The sequence below is a fragment of the Suncus etruscus genome, chromosome 4 (assembly GCF_024139225.1).
Source record: "Suncus etruscus isolate mSunEtr1 chromosome 4, mSunEtr1.pri.cur, whole genome shotgun sequence".
NCBI classification, from domain to species: Eukaryota; Metazoa; Chordata; class Mammalia; order Eulipotyphla; family Soricidae; genus Suncus; species Suncus etruscus.
The window spans coordinates 45,479,139-45,501,182 of NC_064851.1; the positions used below are offsets into that span (position 1 = coordinate 45,479,139).

The 22,044-nt window shown below is 37.8% G+C and overlaps 1 protein-coding gene across 2 annotated transcripts in view; it reads right to left on the minus strand.

Moving 5' to 3' along the window:
* Positions 1-22,044, minus strand: part of EVI5 (ecotropic viral integration site 5) — a 171,179-nt gene that overhangs the window by 66,424 nt on the left and 82,711 nt on the right. For both annotated transcript variants that reach the window (XM_049772197.1, XM_049772198.1), the window contains 5 exons: positions 12,832-12,885; positions 10,415-10,447; positions 9,711-9,857; positions 2,381-2,515; positions 183-323 (listed from right to left, as the gene is read on the minus strand). In XM_049772197.1, the coding sequence (XP_049628154.1) occupies positions 183-323; positions 2,381-2,515; positions 9,711-9,857; positions 10,415-10,447; positions 12,832-12,885 (510 nt within the window). The remainder of the gene's footprint in view (positions 1-182; positions 324-2,380; positions 2,516-9,710; positions 9,858-10,414; positions 10,448-12,831; positions 12,886-22,044) is intronic.

Genomic DNA, 22,044 nt, shown 5'->3' on the forward strand with positions numbered 1-22,044 from the left:
TTTTTCCTTTTCAATAATACAGCAACTTCTTTGAACTCATAAATTAGATATTCCTTTTTTTCCCATCCAGTATTAGGGATCCATCCCAAGACCTCACATATGAAGCATGTATCTACCACTGAACAAAACTCCCAGCCCTGTACCTGTTGTTAGTAAAGGCACAACAAAATATACTGATGTACCTGCCAGTGTTCCTCTAAATCCTTGACTTGTTGTCTTAATTCTTTCAAGCCCATAATAGCTTCTGCTTCTCTCAATTTCACAGCAATGAGTTCTTCTTGAAGCCTTGCGATGTTATTCTCATCAGGAAAAGAATTGTTTCTCTAAAAGAGAATATTTTATTAGGATTTTTTGTTTTGTTTTGGTTCAGTTTTTGTTTTTTTTGGTCACACCCGGCAGCGCTCAGGGGTTACTCCTGGCTCTACGCTCAGAAATCACTCCTGGCAGGCTCAGGACAAACATATGAAATGCCAAGATTCGAACCACCGCCCTTCTGCATGCAAGGCAAATGCCTCTACCTCCATCCTATCTCTCCAGCCCCAATTTTGTTTTTTTTTGGGGGGGGGCATTTATTTAAATTATAAAATTACTTCTTTTTTATTTTGGTTAGTTTTGTTTTGGGAACACACCCAACCATGCTCATGGGGGTACTTCTAGCTCTATGTTCAGAAATTACTCCTGGTAGGCTCAGGGGACGGTATGGAATGCTGGGGCTCTAACCCAGGTTGGCTGTGTGCAAGCAAAAGCCCTACCCGTTGTGTGCTATCATTTCCCCCCCAAAATTAATTATTTAATTAAATCACCATGAGATAGTTACAAAAGATAGTTGATTGAGTTTAAGACATACAATATACAATGCCCTTCACCAGTGCACCTTTCCCACCACCAATGTCTCCAGTTTCTTTTCTTCCCTCTCCACTGTCTGCCTCTGTGGCAAGGCAGGTTCTCTCTCTGTCTCTCTGTTCCTTTCTTTTAGACACTATGATTTGCAATACTGTTACTGAAAGGGCATCATGCATATCACTTTATCTCTTTTTAGCGAACAGTTCTTATCCAGAGTGATCATTTCCAATTATCATTGTCATATTGTTCCCTTATCTTGCACTAGTATTTGTGGCAAGTTTCCTACCATGAACTGGTCCTCCTGGCCTGAGTCTCTATAGCCTTTGGATATTATTACCATACTATCAGTTTTTTTTTGAAAAGTTGTGTGAAAAATCTCTGCATATTTGTCACTATATCAATGGTCAAGAATGCTATGGGCTGGAAAGATAGCATGGAGGTAAGGTGTTTTCTTTTCATGCTGAAGGTCAACAGTTTGAATCCTGGCATCCCATATGGTCCCCCATGCCTGCCAGGAGCAATTTCTGAGCATAGAGCCAGGAGTTTCCCCTAAGCACTGCCAGGTGTGACCCAAAAACCACCAAAAAAAAAAAAAAAGAATTAATGCTATATAATTTAAGTATGTTCTTCCAGAATATAATAAGTTGGTTTATTCCATTCTATCTTGAAAGATTCACTAAAAAAGTAGTTATGACAATATTGCAAGCCACAGTCTAAAAGAAAAAAAGAAAAATGTCTGTGACATAGGCAAGCCCTGGGGAAGGTAGAAGGGAAACTGGGAATTTTGGTGGCAGGAAGTGTACACTAATAAAGGGTGTTAGACACGGGATGACTGAAATGCAATCATAAACAGCTACATAACTGTGTATATCAAATTAAATAACTTGTTTGGGAAAAAAAGTAGCTAAGAACACCTTGGACTGTCTATGAGCCAGCCTTTGATTCAACAACTAGAATCAAGTTACACAGAAAAAAATTTTTTCCCATATAGTTTATGCATTATTCATATTCTACCCTTGCAGATTATAATATTTGAAGGTAATGGTTAATCTATATTCTATAAGTTTTTCTTCTCCAACACTTACAAATTATCCATACCAATTTTTCCCTGGTTGTTTTCCTCTAGAAGAGCTCAAATCCTCATTTTCACCCTTAAATGTGGGGATGTCAATAACATAGTATGTCAAGAACAGATAGGACGGGGCCGGAGAGATAGCATGGAGGTAGGGCGTTTGCCTTCCATGCAGAAGGACAGTGGTTCGAATCCTGGCATTCCAGATGGTCCCCCCCAAGCCTGCCAGAAGCGATTTCTGAGTGTAGAGCCAGACATAACCCTGAGTGCTGCTGCCCCCCCCCCCCCGCCCAAAAAACAAAAAACAAAAGAAAAAAACAGTACACAGGGATCTTAACATACTTTCTTTCCTGTCTTACCTTAGAAAGAAATGAATAAAATCCATTTTAAGTTAACTGATCAGTAACAAATATCTACCATATGTTCTCTCTGACTTGGGAGTGACAGCATTTATGATGTTCTCACCTTCTCAATATCCAGAACTTTGTCCTGCATCTCCTTTAGTGCACATTGGGACTCAGCTTCACTCAAGCGGGCTTGGACCAATTCCTTCTCTAGTTGCAGCACAAAATCTTCATTGTAGTTGGAACTGCATCTATGCTACAAGTTATATACAAATACTGAAATTTACAAATACAAATACTAGAATACAGTTACTAAGGGTAACCAAATAGTAAGTTTAATCTACATAATATTTCCAGCATGTCTGCTGTAGTTTTTTTTATTATAATGAACAAAAATCTTTAATAAATATTAAAACTATGTGCATTATTATAAATTTGTCACTGTTACTATAATAATAAAATCCAATCACAAGATTATCTGCACATTCATTCAGGTAAATTCATTCTGCCTTTATAGACTTGCATTGTGCAATAGTGTAGTCATTAGCTACATGTGGGTTCCAGGCACCTGAAATGTGGATAGTCTAAATTGACATGGGTTACAAGAAAAACAGGATTCTGAAGGCTTAATACAGAATAAAAGTTCTGCCTCATTAGTAACTTTGTAATAAGATAATGAACTATCCTGAATATAACAAATAAAAATACAATACAACTTTTGCACATGTGGTTTATCACTGGATAGCACTATAGAAAATAAGTATACATTTACTGACCATTCTATTTTAACCTTATAGAAAAGCAAAGCAACCATCCAAAATCCAAACAAAACAGAAAACATGTCTGTTCTAAAAAATAAGCGAGATGTAAATCAAAACAACAATGAGGTACCATCTCACACCACAGAGATTGGCACACATCACAAAGAATAAGAACAACCACTGCTGGCAGGGATGTGGGGAGAAAGGAACTCTCACTTCTGGTGGGAATGCTGGCTAGTCCAGCCTTTATAGAAAACAATACAGAGATTTATCAAAAAACTGGATATTGAGCTCCCATATGATCCAGCTATATAATCCACTCCTAGGACACAAAAATACAACACAAAAATGCCTTCTGCACACCTATATTGATTACAGCTCTATTTACAATAGCCAGAATCTGGAAACAATCCAGATGACTGACAACAGATGAGTGGCTAAAGAAACTGTGGTACATATACACAATGGAATACTATGCAACTGTCAGGAAAAATAAAGTCATGAATTTTTCCAATACATGGACATGGAAACTATTATGCTGAGTGAAATAAGTCAGAGGGAGAGGGATAGACATAGAATAGTCTCACTCACCTATGGGTTTTAAGAAAAGTAAAAGACATTATTGTAATAACACCCAGAGACAATAGAGATGAGGGCTGGATATGAGGTCATGATATGAAGCTTACCACAAAGAGTGGTGAGTGCAGTCAGAGAAATAACTACATTAACAACTATCATGACAATGGTAGTGAGTGAGAGCAGTAGTATGCCTGTCTTGAGGGTGGGGGAAGAAGGAGTTGGAGGGCATCGATGGTGGGAAGGTTGCATCCGTGAAGTGGAGGATTCTATTTTATAACTGAAACCCAACTACAAACATTTTTGTAATCATGGTGCTTAAATAAAAATGTTATTAAAAATTGTTTTTACAAATTAGTCGTGTTGGGGCCAGTGCTATAGCACAGTTGTAGGGCATTTGCCTCTCATGTGGCTGACCCAGGACGAACCTGGGTTCCATCCGCAGTGTCCCATATGGTTCTCCAAGCCAGGAGCGATTTCTAAGCACATAGTCTAAGCATCAATGGCTGTGGCCCAAAAACAAACCAAAAAATTCGTCGTGTTAATTTTTTTTTAATAATCAGTGCATCTGAAAAATTAGATTCACCTTTAAAGCAGTTTACCTGTGATGACTTGTATTCTTTTACTAACAAGATAGTATTTTATTGTAGTGCTCAAGAAGACCCCACAACCCTGCCTAACAATTCTTATCTAACCAGGCCAGCAGTTCAATGCTAGGATTATTCAATGATATGGCCCTGTCCTGAGGTTTTCAGGAGCTGCCAGGACCCTAGATATACTGCTGGTGCTTTGGATCAGAGTAGGATTGGATGAGACAAGGCATGTGTATTAAAGGATTACCCTTTAATATCTTCTTTGGTCCCCAAAATTACTGTTATTTTTTATTAAAGATATCAGTAAAATTATTGATTTAAGTTGAAAAGACTATATCAAATATATGCAAAACATTCTATTTTGGTTTAGGGTCAATTTAGATTTTAGTTAGTTAGTTAATTAGATTTTGGGCCACAACTGGCAGCTCTCAGTTGTTATTCCTGGCTCTGTGCTCAGGAATCGCTCCTGGCAGGCTTGAGGGACCATATGGGATGCCTGTAATTGAACCCATGTCTGTCCTAGGTCGGCAGCATGCAAGACAAATGCCCTACAGCTATTCTATCACTCCAGCCCCAATTTAGGTTTTTTAATTTGTTTGTTTTTAAGAAACCTTTGTCTAGATAGGTCAATATTAATAATTTACTAAATTAAGTATCAACTTACTCATAATTACTGACTTAAGTAATTTATTCTTGAAATATCACTTCGTAAGTAAAATTAGGTAGTTTGAAATGCAGAAGAAATAACTTGCATTTTCATCAAAAGAAACAAACTCAGTAGATAAGTTGGATGTGAAGCAATTTTCTTTATTTTTTGTTTGTTTGTTTGTTTGTGTTTGGGCCACACCCAGCAGTGCTCAGGGGTTACTCCTGGCTATCTGCTCAGAAATAGCTCCATGCAGGCACAGGGGACCATATGGAACGCCAGGATTCGAACCAACCACCTTAGTTTCTCGGTCGGCTGGGTCAGCTGCTTGCAAGGCAAACACTGCTGTGCTATCTCTCCGGCCCCATGAAGCAATTCTTAAATAAATTTTCTATACAGTAATAAAGTCCTAATAAGATTTCACAATTTCCACTGACAAAATAGTTTTTCCTATTCTGTTTTTTGTTTTGTTTTGGTTTTGGACCACACCCAGTGGCACTCAGGGGTTACTCCTGACTCTGCACTCAGAAATAACTCCTGGCAGGGTTGGGAGACCACATAGGATGCTGGGGATCGAACCAGGGTTTGTCCCAGGTCAGTCACATGTAAAGCAAACGCCCTACCACTGTGCTATCACTCCAGTCCCAGTTTTTTTTCAATTCTCTATCAAATCCTCAGTCCTTGAAATCATCTTTCATGCTTTCTTCTAAAATTATAGACTGGGAGAAAGATAAAAGAAGTCTTGTAATGTCCTCTTGTATAGAATGTTCTAGATATATTCTGTATAAAAAGTTTCAAAACTTCAAAAGGCAGTCATCTCTTAGCTGTTAACATTTTCTGAGTCTATGAAATCTAAGCAAACAAGTTAGAAAAACTAATTGCTTAATCAAGACACATGTACAATAAGCAGTGATGAATGGGTCAAAGAAATTATAATTTTAGATTCAGCTGGTCTCACAACACACAGATGTGCCACACTCAAAGCAGACAAAGTCACTGGTGAAGAGAGTAGTGTTCTTTTTCTTATAACTGAAACCCAACTACAAACATGTTTGTAATCACAGTGCCTAAATAAAGATATTAATTTACAAAAATGGATCTTATGCACTATAATGTATATTATTCATATTTAGTTGTTATCTATTTATTTAATATTTAGTAATCATATGTACATTATATAATATTATGTATAATAAATTATATACAATTAAATTAAAATTAATCAAATTAAATTAGAATTAAATAAATATTACATTATTGTATAGTATAATTATATAAATATAATAAATTATATATAATAAATACATATTTAAGTATAATGTATCTGGATAAACATATGTGTCCATAGAATCATAACTACAATCAATATAAAGACCATGGATCTAGTTTCTATCACGTTAGGTTATTTTTTCCTATTCTATGTTTTATTTATTTATATTTTTTGCAGTGCTGGGAAAGTTTTCTGTTTTAAGTTTGATACAATTGGAATCATACATTATATACTTTTTCAGAGAAAAAAAAAGCAGACAAAGTCAGATGTGAAACAGTATGAAGTATCATTGAATCATTTCTGCTTTACGGGATATGTAACATGTTAAACAAATAATTAAAAAGGATTGCATGGGGCCGGAGCGATAGCACAGCAGTAAGGCATTTGCCTTGCATGCAGAAGGACTGTGGTTCAAATCCTGGCATCCCATATGGTCCCCCGAGCCTATCAGGAGCGATTTCTGAGTGTAGTAGAGGCAGGAATAACCCCTGAGTGTTGCCGGGTGTGACCAAAAAAAAAAAAAGTAATAATAATAAAAAAAAAAAGAAAAAGAAAAGAATTAGATAAAGTGGGTGAAAGATCTCTTTATAGAGAAAAATCTGCCAAATAAGAAAACTTTCATGGAAATGAACATTTTGGAAATTCAATCTGTAGATGCTAAAATTACTAGGTAAAAGGTAAAAAGAGAATGTGCATTTGTTTGATAGAAAATTATTTCCCTCCAAAATTACTTGCTGGTTGCAAAAAGAAGCCTTTCCTTTGTAAGAGCCAGCCATTCTACCAAAAGTTAGCATGGTATTCAAACTCAGTATCATTAATAGTAGTAAAAATTTCTATTATGTGCTCCTCAATTTAAAGCATTAAAATGAAGTTCACATCATCACATAGCATCAAAATGGTAAAACATTTAACTGAAAATCTAGTTTGCAAAAAATAGAACACTAAGAGGAAGAAATCAAAAAAATCCAGACTACACAATGATACCTGGGTTATATCTACTAACAGCCAATGTAGTCCCTAAAATGGATTACAGTTTACTTTCCTTTAGTCAATCTAGATGGAGCTTTACCAACTTTATTAATTATTTTAAATTATGAATTTTGATATTCTTTTTGGTTTTGGGTTCAATTTCACCAATTTCTACTCTTGATCCATCAATCTACTTTATGAAGAATTAGTTCTTTTATGCCTATTTTATTTTATTTTATTAGTTTTTGGGCAGTGAGCACACAGCAGTGCTCAGGCGTCACTTTTGGCTTTGTATTAAGAAATTACTTCTGGCAGTACTAGGGGCACGATAAAAAAGATATGCCAAGGATTGAACCAGGATCAACCACATACAAGGCAAATATCCTACTCGCTGTGCTATCACTCCTGCCCCTGTTCTATGTCTTTTATCTAGTTTCAATAGAATTTTTTCAAACTCATAAAAATCCAATTTTTATTTGAGAACAGAAAACTGAACCAAGACAAAGTATCATTTCAAAGATAAAAGAATGATTTTTGTCTTTTATTTATGCTTTTTTATTAAGGCCACATCCAGTGATGTTCAGGGATTACTCCTCTGTGCTCAGAATTTACTCGCTTGGGGGACTATAATGTATGCCACATAATGGCATAACCAGGATACCAGAAATTGACCTGTATCGGCTTCATACAAGGCAAAAGTCCTACCTACTATGCTTTCACTCCAGCTTCTCTTTTTTTGTGTGGGGGACAGGGGTTGGGCCACATCCAGCAGCACTCAGGGGTTACTCCTGACTCTGTGCTCAGAAATCACTCTTCAAAGGCTCAGGGGACCTTATGGAAGCTGGGTATCGAATCTGGGTCTGCTGTGTGTGAGGCAAATGCCCGACCCACTTACTATCGCTCTTGTCCTGGGCTTTTCTTTTTTAACTTTAATATCCTTAGGAACACATTAGTTTGACCTAAAGGATGTTAAAGTTGCCAAAAGGTACTTACAGACATTTTTTATGATCAGAAGCTATTTAACTTGATATCCTAAAGGACTTAAAAGTTTTAAGCTCGGGCCCAGAGATATAGCACAGCAGCGTTTGCCTTGCAAGTAGCTGATCCAGGACCAAAGGTGGTTGGTTCGAATCCTGGTGTCCCATATGGTCCCCCATGCCTGCCAGGAGCTATTTCTGAGCAGACAGCCAGGAGTAACCCCTGAGCACCACCGGGTGTGGCCCAAAAACCAAAAAAAAAAAAAAAAAAAAAAGTTTTAAGCTCATTTTTATATAAAAACTATTATTTTTTTCTAAATGTCAAAATATGTCTTGACATAGAAAGTGAGAAGGTTGGCTTGTTCTTTAAGCTTGTATTCTCCATAGACATGTATCTTGTTTGCTTATCTGTGTTTCCTTTGTGGGGAGGAAGGGTGGTGCCTGGGCCACAATTGTCAGCACTCAGGGGTTACTCCTGGCTATGTGCTTAGAAATTGCTCGTGGCAGGCTCAGGGAACCATATGGGTTACCAGGGATCGAAGTTGGTCAGTTCCCAGTCAGCATCATGCAAGGCCTTTAAAGGCTCTATGACTGTGCTACCACTCTGGCCCCTTATCTATGTTTCTTATATTGCCTATTTCCACTCTGGAGAAGCCTTTTGAACACTCGCTTCTCTTTTCTCCCCTCACATCTTTCTAAGTAAGTTTTAATTTTACGGCTGAAACCATTTACGAACATGTTTGTAATCGTGGTGCTTAAATAACAAAATTATTATCATACAAAATAAATAAATGACATGGCTATAGGACTTTATAAGTCATAAATTAGCTCATTATCAAAATCTTAAATGAGAGAATCATATAAACTCTCATGCTACATTTCATCTGCATAATAAACTAAAACTAGCTGAACATCTTTAAAATACCCATTGCGGGGCTAGAGTGGTGGTGCACTGCCTTGCGCACACTAGCCTAGGATGGACCGCGGTTTGATCCCCCGGCATCCCATATGGTCCCCCAAGCCAGAAGCAATTTCTGAGCGCATAGCCAGAAGTAACCTCTGAGCATCACTGGGTGTGGCCCAAGACCCAAAATAAATAAATTAAAATAAAATAAAGTACCCATGGCAAAATAACGACTAGAAAAATATTCCTAAAACCTAAAATGAAGGTCTGTCATACATCACTTATTTTCTGTGACTGAAAAAATAATGTAAGAAAAGGATATTACTTTTTGTTTGTTTGTTTGTTTGTTTTTTGTTTTTTTGGCACCTGGCAGCGCTCAGGGGTTACTCCTGGCTCTATGCTCAGAAATTGCCCCTGGCAGGCACAGAGGACCATATGGGATGCCAGAATTTGAACCACCGACCTTCTGCATAAAAGGCAAAGGCCTTATCTTCATGCTATCTCTCTGGCCCCAGGATATTACTTCTTTTTAACAAAACTGTGTAGACACACATACACACACTTTTAAAACAAGTTTTCTGGCCACAGAAAGACCTCTAAATTATTACAGAGCACAAAATTAATTAAGCGTTTAAGTAACATAGAAGACAAAATTATTCCAAACAAAAGCCTAAGAGTTGTGCTGAAAAATAAATGAATAAAGACATGAAGGGAAGGGAATGAGAGAGAAGAAGCAGCACTGCTCAGCTCCTTACCCATTGTTGCTGGTGCTGGAGCCTCCTGATGGTACTCTCAGCATGCTCCAGTTTAGCACTGGCCTCATCACTCTGCTGTTTGATGGTGGCCAACTCCCGTTTTATGAGGTAGTTTTCCTCAGCCTCCTGGGCTCTTGTCACTTGTCCCTTTGGACATAATTTTTTGTGTGTGTGTAAAGCATGTAAGATTTAAGACAGACTACCCTTGCGAGGTTTAGTTATTTATTTGGGTATGATTTTTTTTTTTAAATCACCTCAGAGACAGAATAGCTCAAGTGATTATTAGTCAGCAGTTCATTATTATTCAGGCAAATTTGGGAAAACTATATGAAAATTTTATCTGATAATTATAATAACAATTCTTTCAGCCAATAAAAATTTAATTCATGCACTATCATTCAGTGGTACATGCAGGACTCAACTCTCAATAAACGGTTAATCAATTTCTCATAATCTTCTGATAACCATCTTGGAATAAATACTTTAAAGTCAGGTTAGCTTTAAAACATGCAAATGGTTTTTATTAAAACCATGATAACATTTAGTTATCAAAAATAAAGGTTATACCTAGGTATGCCACCCCAAAATTATTTCTAGTAAAATGCATGTAAAATTGCATGCATTTAAAATCACTTCTAAGTTTAGGACTTCCCTTAGAAATATAGTTAGATAAAATGCTAAAACAAAAACTAAAAAAACTATACCTGTATTAATCTATCTGCCAAGGAAGCACTTTCCTACAAAAGGAAAAATTCATATAGAAATATCAGAGAAAGAAATAAAATAAGGTGATAAAATCAGGAATAAGAAACAAAAGCATACCCAAATTCCACCTACTTTTCATTCCAAATAAAATAAAAACAGTTTTAAAGCTATTAAAGAATAGTATATTTATTCTTAAGCCTTAAAATTTATCAAAATATATACTGCAGAAAAGCAAGAATAACTAGTAGACCAGACATATATTCCAGGGGCTTTTTCATTATTCATATAAACAATTATCTTATTTTTAAAGCAAGTTAATTTTAGAGCTAGCCAAAACATCAAGCCACTTATACAAAAGGCAGAAGGAATTTGAGTAAGCAATTTCATTTATAAAGTAGGACAGCAATATGTACAACAGCGACTTTCAAAGAAGCAAAGCAAGAAAAGTCTGACAAATTAAGTTAATAAGCTTGATAGAACTAACAATAATTGATCAAAAATTTTGGTTACAGAATTTAATTGAAATGTAAGTAATTTTAGGATTCTGAATGCTAAAGAACCCAGGCTATCTAACCCAAAAACAAAAGCTACATAATTTTCTACATACAAAATTCAAACAGTGCTTTTCTATAGAACTTTTTTTTTTGTTTGTTTGTTTTGTTTTTGCGTCACAGCCAGCAACGCTCAGGGGCTACTCCTGGCTCTATGCTCAGAAATCGCTCCTGGCAGGCTTGGGGGACCATATGGGATGCCGGGATTCAAAGCACCGTCCTTCTGCATGAAAGACAAACGCCTTACCTCCATGCTATCTCTCCGGCCCTTCTACAGAACCTTTTATCAATCTGAAGATTCAATAAAAAAAAAAAATATTTTCTCTCTGAAAATGTCTGACTCTGAGTTCTTCAAAGATAATGGTCTACATCAGATGTGTATTGTAATGTAAAATGAGTGGCTTTAAAAGACTATTTATTAAAATGCCCTAAAAACAATTAATCTCGGGGCCGGGCGGTGGCGCTGAAGGTAAGGTGCCTGCCTTGCCTGCGCTAGCCTTGGACGGACCGCGGTTCGATCCCCCGGTGTCCCATATGGTCCCCCAAGCCAGGAGCAACTTCTGAGCACATAGCCAGGAGTAACCCCTGAGCGTTACTGGGTGTGGACCAAAAACCCAAAAAAAAAAAAAAAAAAAAAAAAAAAACAATTAATCTCAACTTCCTGGTGGAAACATCAAAAGTGTAAAATTATCTTTATAGCATCTCTAAAACAATGAGAGAAAGGAAACTATTTTTTTATTTCATGGGGGGGGGAATGTACCTACAGTTATACAACAACAAAAAGCCATCCATACCTTGTACGAATATGAAATCATCCAAACTTTCAAATGAAAGATTATTATTCAAATTATCCATCATTTATTCATTTCCTAGACCAAATTAGATTTTTAAGATACTAGATACTGTCTGGAGGAATACTTTTATTCTGATTATTCTTATGTTTAGGTTGAAAAAAATAAAAAAGCCCCAAATACCAAGATTATGAATGCGATATTTTCCTTTTAATAAGCCCAAAACTCCTACACACTTTTATTACTCACTTTTATTACATTCTTAAAGCATCAGAGGACTACTAGACAGCACATCAAAATGACAACATGAAAATTCATGATTTACACATTTGTCCAATGATTTTATATAAAGCAAAGAGGAAGAGAAATAAAGTGCCAAGAAAATCATCTAGGAACTAGAATTTAAGCACAATTATTCCTGTGTTAAACATCTGCACCATGGCAAATTTTTGTTTGTAGAACCAGGAATTGAACCCAGGGACTCAAGACATATTAGGCAGGTGTTCCACTGTTGAGTCCACCCAGGAAACCAATAACGGTACTTTTACTAGGAGGGGGCTGACGCCAGAGGGGGATCAGTGTGGGGGTTTGAACCAAGTAGGCAAGTTCATTAACCTTTGTACTATCTCTCACGCCCAATAATTTACACATTTTTATATAAGAAATACGTTAGTCATTTTAAGTAAACTTGAAGCAGTCCTAGGACTTATAGGAATCATTCCTACCTTTAAAGCACACCTAGAACATCAGGGCATCATTTGAAATTTAGTTTTTAAATCATGAAGAATGCATTTTCTATTTGGGTCCCTAGGTATTTTGAGAGCTTTCTTATTAAAAAAAATGACATCTATATCTTCACTCTAATAATAACTTCAGTGAAACTTTTAAAGTTTAAGAATTAACATGATCAATGATGATTAAAGTTATTTAGTTAAATAGCAAGCAAGCAAAAAGAAAGCTAAGCAGTCAATATTACATCTAGAGACTGCGTGTTTATTTTGAGTCTGTATTTTAAATAACAAAAAACAATTCCCTGCATTTGTGAGAAGCTTATGGAAGTACCCATTCACTTACTTTTTCTAAGGTTTCAATGCGTTGTTTTAAAAGTCTATTTTCTGTCCGTAACCTCTGCAAAATAAGAAAAGATTTAAAAACTCACATTTTTAAAAGCATTCCAGAGTAAAATGATAACTATGTCATAATATTTATCTAGCACTTTTTATAAATTAAAAATTTTAGGAATGAATTATTATTATTATCAATTTTAATCTTCTAGCTTACCACATATACTCGAGTATAAGCCAACCCCCCTAATTTTACCCTAAAAACTGGGAAAACTTGTGACTCGGATATAAATCGAGATGGAAAATGCAGCAGCCACTGGCAAATTCCAAAAATAAAAATATATACCCAAAACAATTACAATAACTGAGGAATCAGTAGGTTAAATGTTTTTCAATATTTATGGCTAAAGAAAAACTGTAAACTAGCAATAACTTTAAAACTTTAACGTACAGAAAATCATAGTTTAACAGGTAATCAAGCTAAATCACAAAGATTAAAATCCTTCAAAACTGAATTCCTCCTCCTCATCATCTGTATATCTAAACAGAGCTTCAGCTGTATGTGATGTGAGGGTATCAGCATAGACATTATCATCATCATTGAGTTCGCAGATATCATCATCACTGCTGTTGGTCTCATACAAAGCACAGAATATTGTGGGTTAAATATTTCAGTGGTATCCAGTTCAGCTGAGCTGCCTACCTCTTCAGCTCAGCTGTGACTTGTGGACTGAGCTGAAGCACCACCCCCTATAACAGATGGCAGATGACTGGAGACTACATGCTTTGATTTGGTGTGCGTGCACTGAATCAAATAGCCTGTATGACCCGAGTAAAAGCTGAGTTATAAATTATAAGTGTAAGCTTATACTTGAGTATATACAGTAATTTAGGCCACATGCTTTATAATATTGTTCATAGTACTATTGTTCAGGTATATTGTTCAGATATACTATCCTTCAACACCATAGTCATCACCAGATTGCCAGCTAAGAAATATATGGCAAAGAAAATGACCACATTTATCATTCTAGCTTTCACCTAATTTTAAACAAATTCCACCACAAGTGTATAAATAATATAATGACTCATAATCAATGCTTCCCTATATATGTCCTCTTTGGATAAAATACTTATCTACCCGATGAAGTATTTATTAAACAATCAGTTTTAGAGCTAGACTAGTTTCCATTTATATTATATAAACAAATTTGCAAAATTGTTTACATTCCAAAATCGTAGTCATTTTCATCATTCATCAAGTTTTAAACTTAGAAAAATTAAAAGTTCTGATTTCTGTCATTTTCTTATAGTACAAAAAAATAAACAGATTCTTAAAATTTTCTTTTTTTTTTTTTTTTTTTTTTTTTTGGTTTTTGGGCCACACTCGGCGGTGCTCAGGGGTTACTCCTGGCTGTCTGCTCAGAAATAGCTCCTGGAAGGCACGGGGGACCATATGGGACACCGAGATTCGAACCAACCACCTTTGGTCCTGGATTGGCTGCTTGCAAGGCAAACACCGCTGTGCTATCTCTCCGGGCCCAGATTCTTAAAAATTTCACTTACTCACAGTTAAATTCTGTCAAATTACTTCCAGTTAGCACTAAATATCACTCTACATTTTAAAAAAATCTGTTTTATACTCCACCAATATAATTTTATATTAATTCTCAATAAATCACCCCTTTTTAGATTCACCTAACCCTTGCAATTTCCCATCACTCTAATTTCAACACCCCTCCCTTACCCTTAATGTACCTTTCAAACCTCACTCAATCCAATCATTTTTCATCATTTATCAATATGCAGTGTGATAGGAATTTGTATACTATATTACTATAGTAAAAACAAAAACTATGAACAAATTCCTATGCACACTGCATATATCTTATTTTGGTTTTTTTTTGTTTGTTTGTTTTGGTTTTTAGGCCACACCTGGCAGTGCTCAGGGGTTACTCCTGGCTATCTGCTCAGAAATAGCTCCTGGCAAGCACAGGGGACCATATGGGACACCGGGATTCAAACCAACCACCTTTGGTCCAAGATTGGCTGCTTGCAAGGCAAACGCCGCTGTGCTATCTCTCTGGGCCCCATATATCTTATTTTGAAGTGAGGAAACAAAATGGAAACAAATACAATATGTGGCCCACAGGCCATAGTTTGAGGACCACTGACTAATAGTCTGAAACCAAGGAAATAACTTATGATTTACAAACATATAAATGAATAATTGGTGGGGCCAGTAGGTAAGGAGCTTACCCTGCAAGCAACTGACCTGGGCTTGATCCAAGGCACCGCATATGGTGCCTCAGGCACACCAGGAATGCAGAGCCAGGAATAAGTAACCCAAGCATTGCCGGGTGAGCCCCCCCCCAAAAGAAATAAACAATTGGAACTAAACAATTTAGAGCTATTACAAAGATAATCTGCAAATTATATTTTCATATTCTATTCACTATAATTTTTTGATATTGCTATTACTCTATCTGTGATCTCCGACTCCAAAACATCTTGAGAAGAAAATGTTTCTTGTACCTTGGCTAATAATATCAGGTATATTTAGAGGTATATACAAATAAGCAAATTACTAAGCATTCAAAAATCTGGAAAGTCAAAGAAAATTTTAGTTCAAACATTTTTTTTTTGTGTGTGTGTGTGGTTTTTGGGTCACACCCGGCAGTGCTCAGGGGTTATTCCTGGCTCCAGGCTCAGAAATTGCTCCTGGCAGGCACGGGGGACCATGTGGGGCGCCGGGATTCGAACCGATGACCTCCTGCATGAAAGGCAAATGCCTTACCTCCATGCTATCTCTCCGGCCCTGAAACATTTTTAACCAAAAAAAATCATGCTACTCTAAATGATTTACATAGCTAAGTTCGACCAACCTAGTGAAGAGCTGTTACAGTAAAATACTTTTTTTTTTTTTGCTTGTTTTTTGGGCCACACCCCACAGTGCTCAGGGGTTACTCCTGGTTCTGCACTCAGAAATTGCTCCTGGAAGGCTCAGAGAACCATAAGGCTCGGGGACCATATAGGATGCCGGGAATCGAACCTGGGTCTGTCCCGGGTTGGCCACATGCAAAACAGATGCCCAACCGCTGGGCTATTGCTCTGGCCCCTACAATAAAATATGTTTTAGGGCCACAGAGATAAGACAATAGACACTAGTCTTGCATGCAGATCGTTCAATTCCAGCACCTCATATGATCTATTGAATCCATCAGGAATGACTCCTAAGTGCAGAACCAGAAGACCTGAGTACAGCTGTGTGTACCCCTCCCCAAAAAAATGTATTCTAAAAATAACAACACTTGAAGGGAATGTGGATATGGTTCAGTTGAAGAGTACATGGTCTCACCTGTACAAGGCCCTGGATTGATCCCACTACCAAAAAAGAAATTAAACACACAAACACACACAAAATCTGACCTGTACTTCCATCTCCAAACCCTAAATGTTCTGAAATTTTGCTATTAATAAAAAGATAGTTCATGGAGACAGATGGTTCAAAGGAGTGCAGCTTTACAAGAGAGAGGCTCCAGGTCAATTCCTAACACTAGTTCTCCCAAACACTACTGGGAATACCTTCTAAGCAACATACCAGGAGTAATCCCTGAGCACCATCAGGTGTGGCTCACAAAATTTAAATTTAGGTTGGATTTGTTAAGGTGGGGAGCTGTGCTTAAAGATGTCTGTAATTGAAACCAGGTCTCCCAAGCCAAAAATATAAAGGAAGCCCATTGCACTATCTCCCAGATCCTAGAATTTTGTCTCCCAAACATCTACACAAGCTGGAGAGACAGCATGGAGGTAGGGCATTTGCCTTGTATGCAGAAGGACGGTGGTTCGAATCCCAGCATCCCATGTGGTCCCTGAGCCGGCTAGTAGCGATTTCTGAGCGTAGAAACAGGAGTAACTCCTGAGCGCTGCTGGGTATGACCCAAAAACCAAAAACAAACAAATAAAAAGAACAAAATCTACACCTAATTTTATTAACAATAATAAACATTATACCTATTACTTAGTATAAACCATTTTAGGGCTACCTATTTTAAGTGCTTCTATTTTTAGGGGGAGCACATTAATATTATGGTGTTTCAGTGATTGCAGCTTTATAATCCTTTTATTATCTGTTGAGATAATCTCTCATTCTTATTACAGTCTTAAATTAACACCCTCAAACTTCAACTAAACTTTTCTGTGACTCTACGAAATTAGTTGAGAAATAAAAGATTAAACTTAGGCAAGTTCGCGGATAGAGATAGTACAGAAGATTAGGTGCTTGCTTAGCACACAACTGACCCAGGTTCAATCCCAGCACCTCATATGGTCACTGGAACCTGCCAGGATTAAAAATAGCTGGGTATAGCCCCCCCCAACAAAGTTAGGCAAGTTTTAGTTCAAATCTGCATCTACAATTAACATCTATAGGTGTAATGGCAGCTCTACTCCAGTGCTTCTCAAATAGTGGGGAGTGCCTCCCAGGGGGGGCACAAGGTTCCATAAAAGGAGGTGCGTTTGACCTCGGCAAACACTGTCATAACAAGCTAAGCCCCGTGTTTATGTCTCTGTATGTCTCTGGAGCTGAGAGTTGCTGTGTCCTGCTTCAAACCCCGCTTCGAAAAGCTATGCATTGAAAAACGTGCTCATTGTTGCCATTAATCCAGACATCACATCACCTCTGATTAAAAAATCAGCTCAAATTATTTGATATATTTTTGTTTTGCAGGTTTAAGTTTTTTTTATTTTAAAGTTTTTTTTTAATAAAGATACTATTTACAGTCACACAGGGGGGGTGCAAAAATGTTTTCTTCTTCCTAGGGGGGCATGACAGAAAATAATTGAGAAGCATTGCTCTCCTCCCTCATTTAGAAAACTAAAACTGCGCCTGGAGAGATAGCACATTGCTGTTTGCCTTGCAAGCAGCCAATCCAGGACCAAACGTGATTGGTTCAAACCCCGGTGTCCCATATGGTCCCCCGTGCCTGCCAGGAGCTATTTCTGAGCAGACAGTCAGGAGTCACCCCTGAGCAACGCTGGGTGTGGCCCAAAAACAAAACCAAAAAAAAAAAAAAAAAGAAAACTAAAACTGACAATGACAACGGAAGAATTAAATAAAATTATCTTAGGGATGCAGTAAGTGTATGACTTGCATGCATGAGCTGATATCATCAAAAAATAGTTTAGTGCTTAATATTTATCAGATACTTGGTTAATAAACATTGATCCTATTTTTGAAGTTAGGAATCTTATTTCACTTTTTGTCTTTTAAAACTTTATTCTTGGTGCTGAAGACAGTACAGAAGCTAGAACACTTGCAGCCAATCCAATTCCATATAAGGTCTCTCTAGAACTGCCATGAGGGGCCGGAAAGATAGCACAGTGGTGGGGCGTCTGCCTTACACGCGGCCTACTCAGGAAGGACCTGGGTTCGATTCCTGGCATCCCATATGGGCCCCCGAGTTTGCCAGGAGCGATTTCTGAGTGGAGAACCAGGAGTAACCAGGCAGGAGGTGGAGAGGAGGGAAATGGGGAACATTGGTGGGGGAAAGTTGAACTGGTGAAGGGGGGTTGTGCATTTTATGACTAAAACCCAATTATGAACATGTTTATAATCATGGGTGTCTTAATAAATTATTTTCATCAAAAAAATTTTCCCTAGGGGCCAGAGCAATAGCACAGTGGTAGGGCGTTTGTCTTGCATGTGGATGACCCAGAACGGACTTGGGTTTTGATCCCTGGCATACCAGATGGTCCCTCAAGCCAGGAGAATTTCTGAGAGCATAGCCTGGAGTAACCCCTGAGCATCACCAGGTGTGGCCCAAAAACAAACAAAAAAACTTCCCTAGTGATAAGTTTTAATTAACTATAACATGTGGTTACCCTTACTATAATATAATAATCACTTCTAATTCTATAATAAAAGAAAAATGGTTACAAAAACCCTCTTACGAAAAAATTTTGAGTGCTAATTAGGTACTATGCTAGTTTTCCTTTAGGTTATTGTTACATGTGCTTTTACTGTTATTCTTTACCATATATGTATATTAGCCATCATCTAAGACATATCTATGTTCCCTTAAAATACATATGAGCGGGCCCGGAGAGATAGCACAGCAGCGTTTGCCTTGCAAGCAGCCGATCCAGGACCAAAGGTGGTGGTTGGTTCGAATCCCGGTGTCCCATATGGTCCCCCGTGCCTGCCAGGAACTATTTCTGAGCAGACAGCCAGTAGTAACCCCTGAGCACCGCCGGGTGTGGCCCCCCCAAAAAAATCATATATATATATATATATGAGCGTCACAAAGCACACAAGACTTCTCTTCTTGTCCAATGGAGGCAAAGAATAAAAATAAGTGGATAAATCACATCTTAATCATTTGAAAAGTTCCATTTTGTGGACCAGAGAGATGGTACAGTAGGTAGGATGTTTGCCTTGAACAGAAATTTAATCTCTGTTAAAATCTGCCTTGGTCCAGATTTAATCCCTAAACTCCATATGGTCCCAAGTCTGCAAGTAGTAATTCCTAAGTGTACAATCAGGAATAACGTTTGAGCACTACCAACTGTGACCCCAAATGCAAAAATATATCAATAAATGAAAGTTCAGTTTAATTATTTTATGTTCTTGAGTTTATCTTGTCTCCAGAGAGCTTAATTCAAATACACATCTGTGTATTTGGGCTACAGATGGCACAGCAGCAGACTGGCACGCCACTGACCCTAGTTCAATCCCTGGCACCACAGAGCCAACAGGGCCCCATATCCTCAGGCCCATGCATTGAATGCAGGAGTGGTTCCTGTCCTCTGAGCACTGGGCTCAAAGCAACTTAAAAAAAAAAGTATGGAGTAGGATTGATAGCACAGTGGTAGGGTGTTCACATCTGTGAACTGTTATTTTAGATGGAATCCCTTTTTCGAAAGTAATTTTGAATATGTATTGTTGAGTAAAGAAAAGTTAATTCTAGAATCCATCATTTGACTCACCTCTCATTTTTTGGGTACCCTTTTTCTTTATCACATCTTCTAAAACTAAGAAAAAGTGCTTTCTAGGGTCAAAAAGATAAAGAGCTGGAGCAATAAAACAACAGGTAAGGCATTTGCCTTGCACATGGCTGACGTGTGGTTTGATATCCAGCATCTCATATGGTTCCCTGAGCCTGCAAGTAGTAATTTCTGAATGCACACCCAGAATAACCCCCTGAGCGCTGCTGGGTATGGTCCAAACACCTCATCTCTGTTGTCTCTGGTTATTATTATCATGCTGTCTTTTATTTTTCTTATATCCCACAAATGAGTGAGATTATTCTTTGTCTTTCTTCCCTCTGATTCATTTTTACTCAGCATGAAAATCTCCATATTGATCCATGTATAAACAAATTTCAAAACTTTATTCTTCCTAACAGCTGCATAATATTCCAGTGTGTGGTTGTACCACAGTTTCTTTAGCCATTCATCTATTCTCAGGCACTTGGATTGTTTCCAGATTCTGGCTATTATAAATAATGTTGTGATGAACCCTAGGAGTGATGTTGCTAGATCAATGGAAGCTCAATTTCTAGTATTTTGAGAAATATTCATATTGTTTTCCAGAAAATATGAATCAGTCTACATTCCCGAGCCAGCAATAAATCAGAGTCCCTTCAACATCACTATTCTCCCTAACTGTTTTATCATTTCTTTTTTTTTTTTTTTTTTTTTTTTTTTTGTGGTTTTTGGGTCACTCCCGGCAGTGCTCAGGGGTTACTCCTGGCTCCATGCTCAGAAATTGCTCCTGGCAGGCACGGGGGACCATATGGGACGCTGGGATTCGAACCGATGACCTCTTGCATGAAAGGCAAACGCCTTACCTCCATGCTATCTCTCCAGCCCCTGCTTTATCATTTCTTTTTCAAAGTAAATCCTGTAGGTGAACCCTTGCCAACTTCCTTTTTCCCTAACTTCTTCCTTTGAGATGTAAAAACTAGAATAGCTGCTTTTGTAACTGACTTCTTATTTTCTCCCCACCTGGAATTGGGGGTTGGTTTTAATAAAGAGAAGAGTCTAGCTTTGGGTTCAGGAGAGAATGAACAAATGGCAGATAGGCAGCACATGGCAGAGAGGTCATGAAAAAAAAAATGGCTGACACTGGTTAATCTTTTCCTCTCTGCTTGGTATATTATTCCTTCACAGCTACCCTGCTTCATCAGACCTATCAGCCTGACGGGTTAGAAACATGGTGCCTGGGGCAGTCTCACCAGCTCATGGATTTATATTTTTATTTTACAAATCTCATGAGAAATATTTATACCCTAATCTCCATTATATTCATTTTGCTCCAGACATTTCAGTTCCTACTAATTTCCTGCTCTACTCCAGTATCTCTGTGTTAACAAACCCAATGACTGTCTCTATACTAAGCTCACAAAACTTTATCAACATCTGTATGATATAGTAAGCACTAAAACAAACTTTTTGTTTGTTTCTGGGCCAAACCTGGCATAGCTCAGGAGTTACTCCTGGCTCAGTGCTCAGAAATTGCTCCTGGCAGGCTCGGGGGACCATATGGGATGCTGGGGATGGAACCTGGGTTTGTCTCAGCTTGGCTGTGTACAAGGCAAATGCCCTTTCACTGTGATATTGCTCTGGTCCCATCAAGCCCTTCTTTCTGAAGAATTTTGTCTCTGTCTCCAGGACTGAATAGTTCCCTGATATTTTCCATGTTGCCACCGTGTCATCATTCTCTTAACCTTAAAATGTTGGCTTAGTTTTCATTGTTTTTATATTATATTTTCATTTTGATTCGTACTCTTTCCCCCAAGTCATCCTATTCAACCTCAAATCTTGTCATTGTGTCAACTACCAAATTTTTATTTCCAGCATATCTTCTCTTCATTCCAACTCTGAATACTTAAGTAGTTACGTGAACATCTCTAAGTATGTTTCTTAATACTGGACTCCAAAATCGTTATTCTTTTCCAAACCAGATGCTTTTGTAGACATCATCTAATAGACATATTTGTCTTGTAGATCTTTGCCAAACTGCTCAAGTCAAAATGTTGGATTCTGGGCCCGGAGAGATAGCACAGCGGTGTTTGCCTTGCAAGCAGCCAATCCAGGACCAAAGGTGGTTGGTTCGAATCCCGGTGTCCCATATGGTCCCCCGTGCCTGCCAGGAGCTATTTCTGAGCAGGCAGCCAGGAGTAACCCCTGAGCACCGCCGGGTGTGACCCAAAAACCAAAA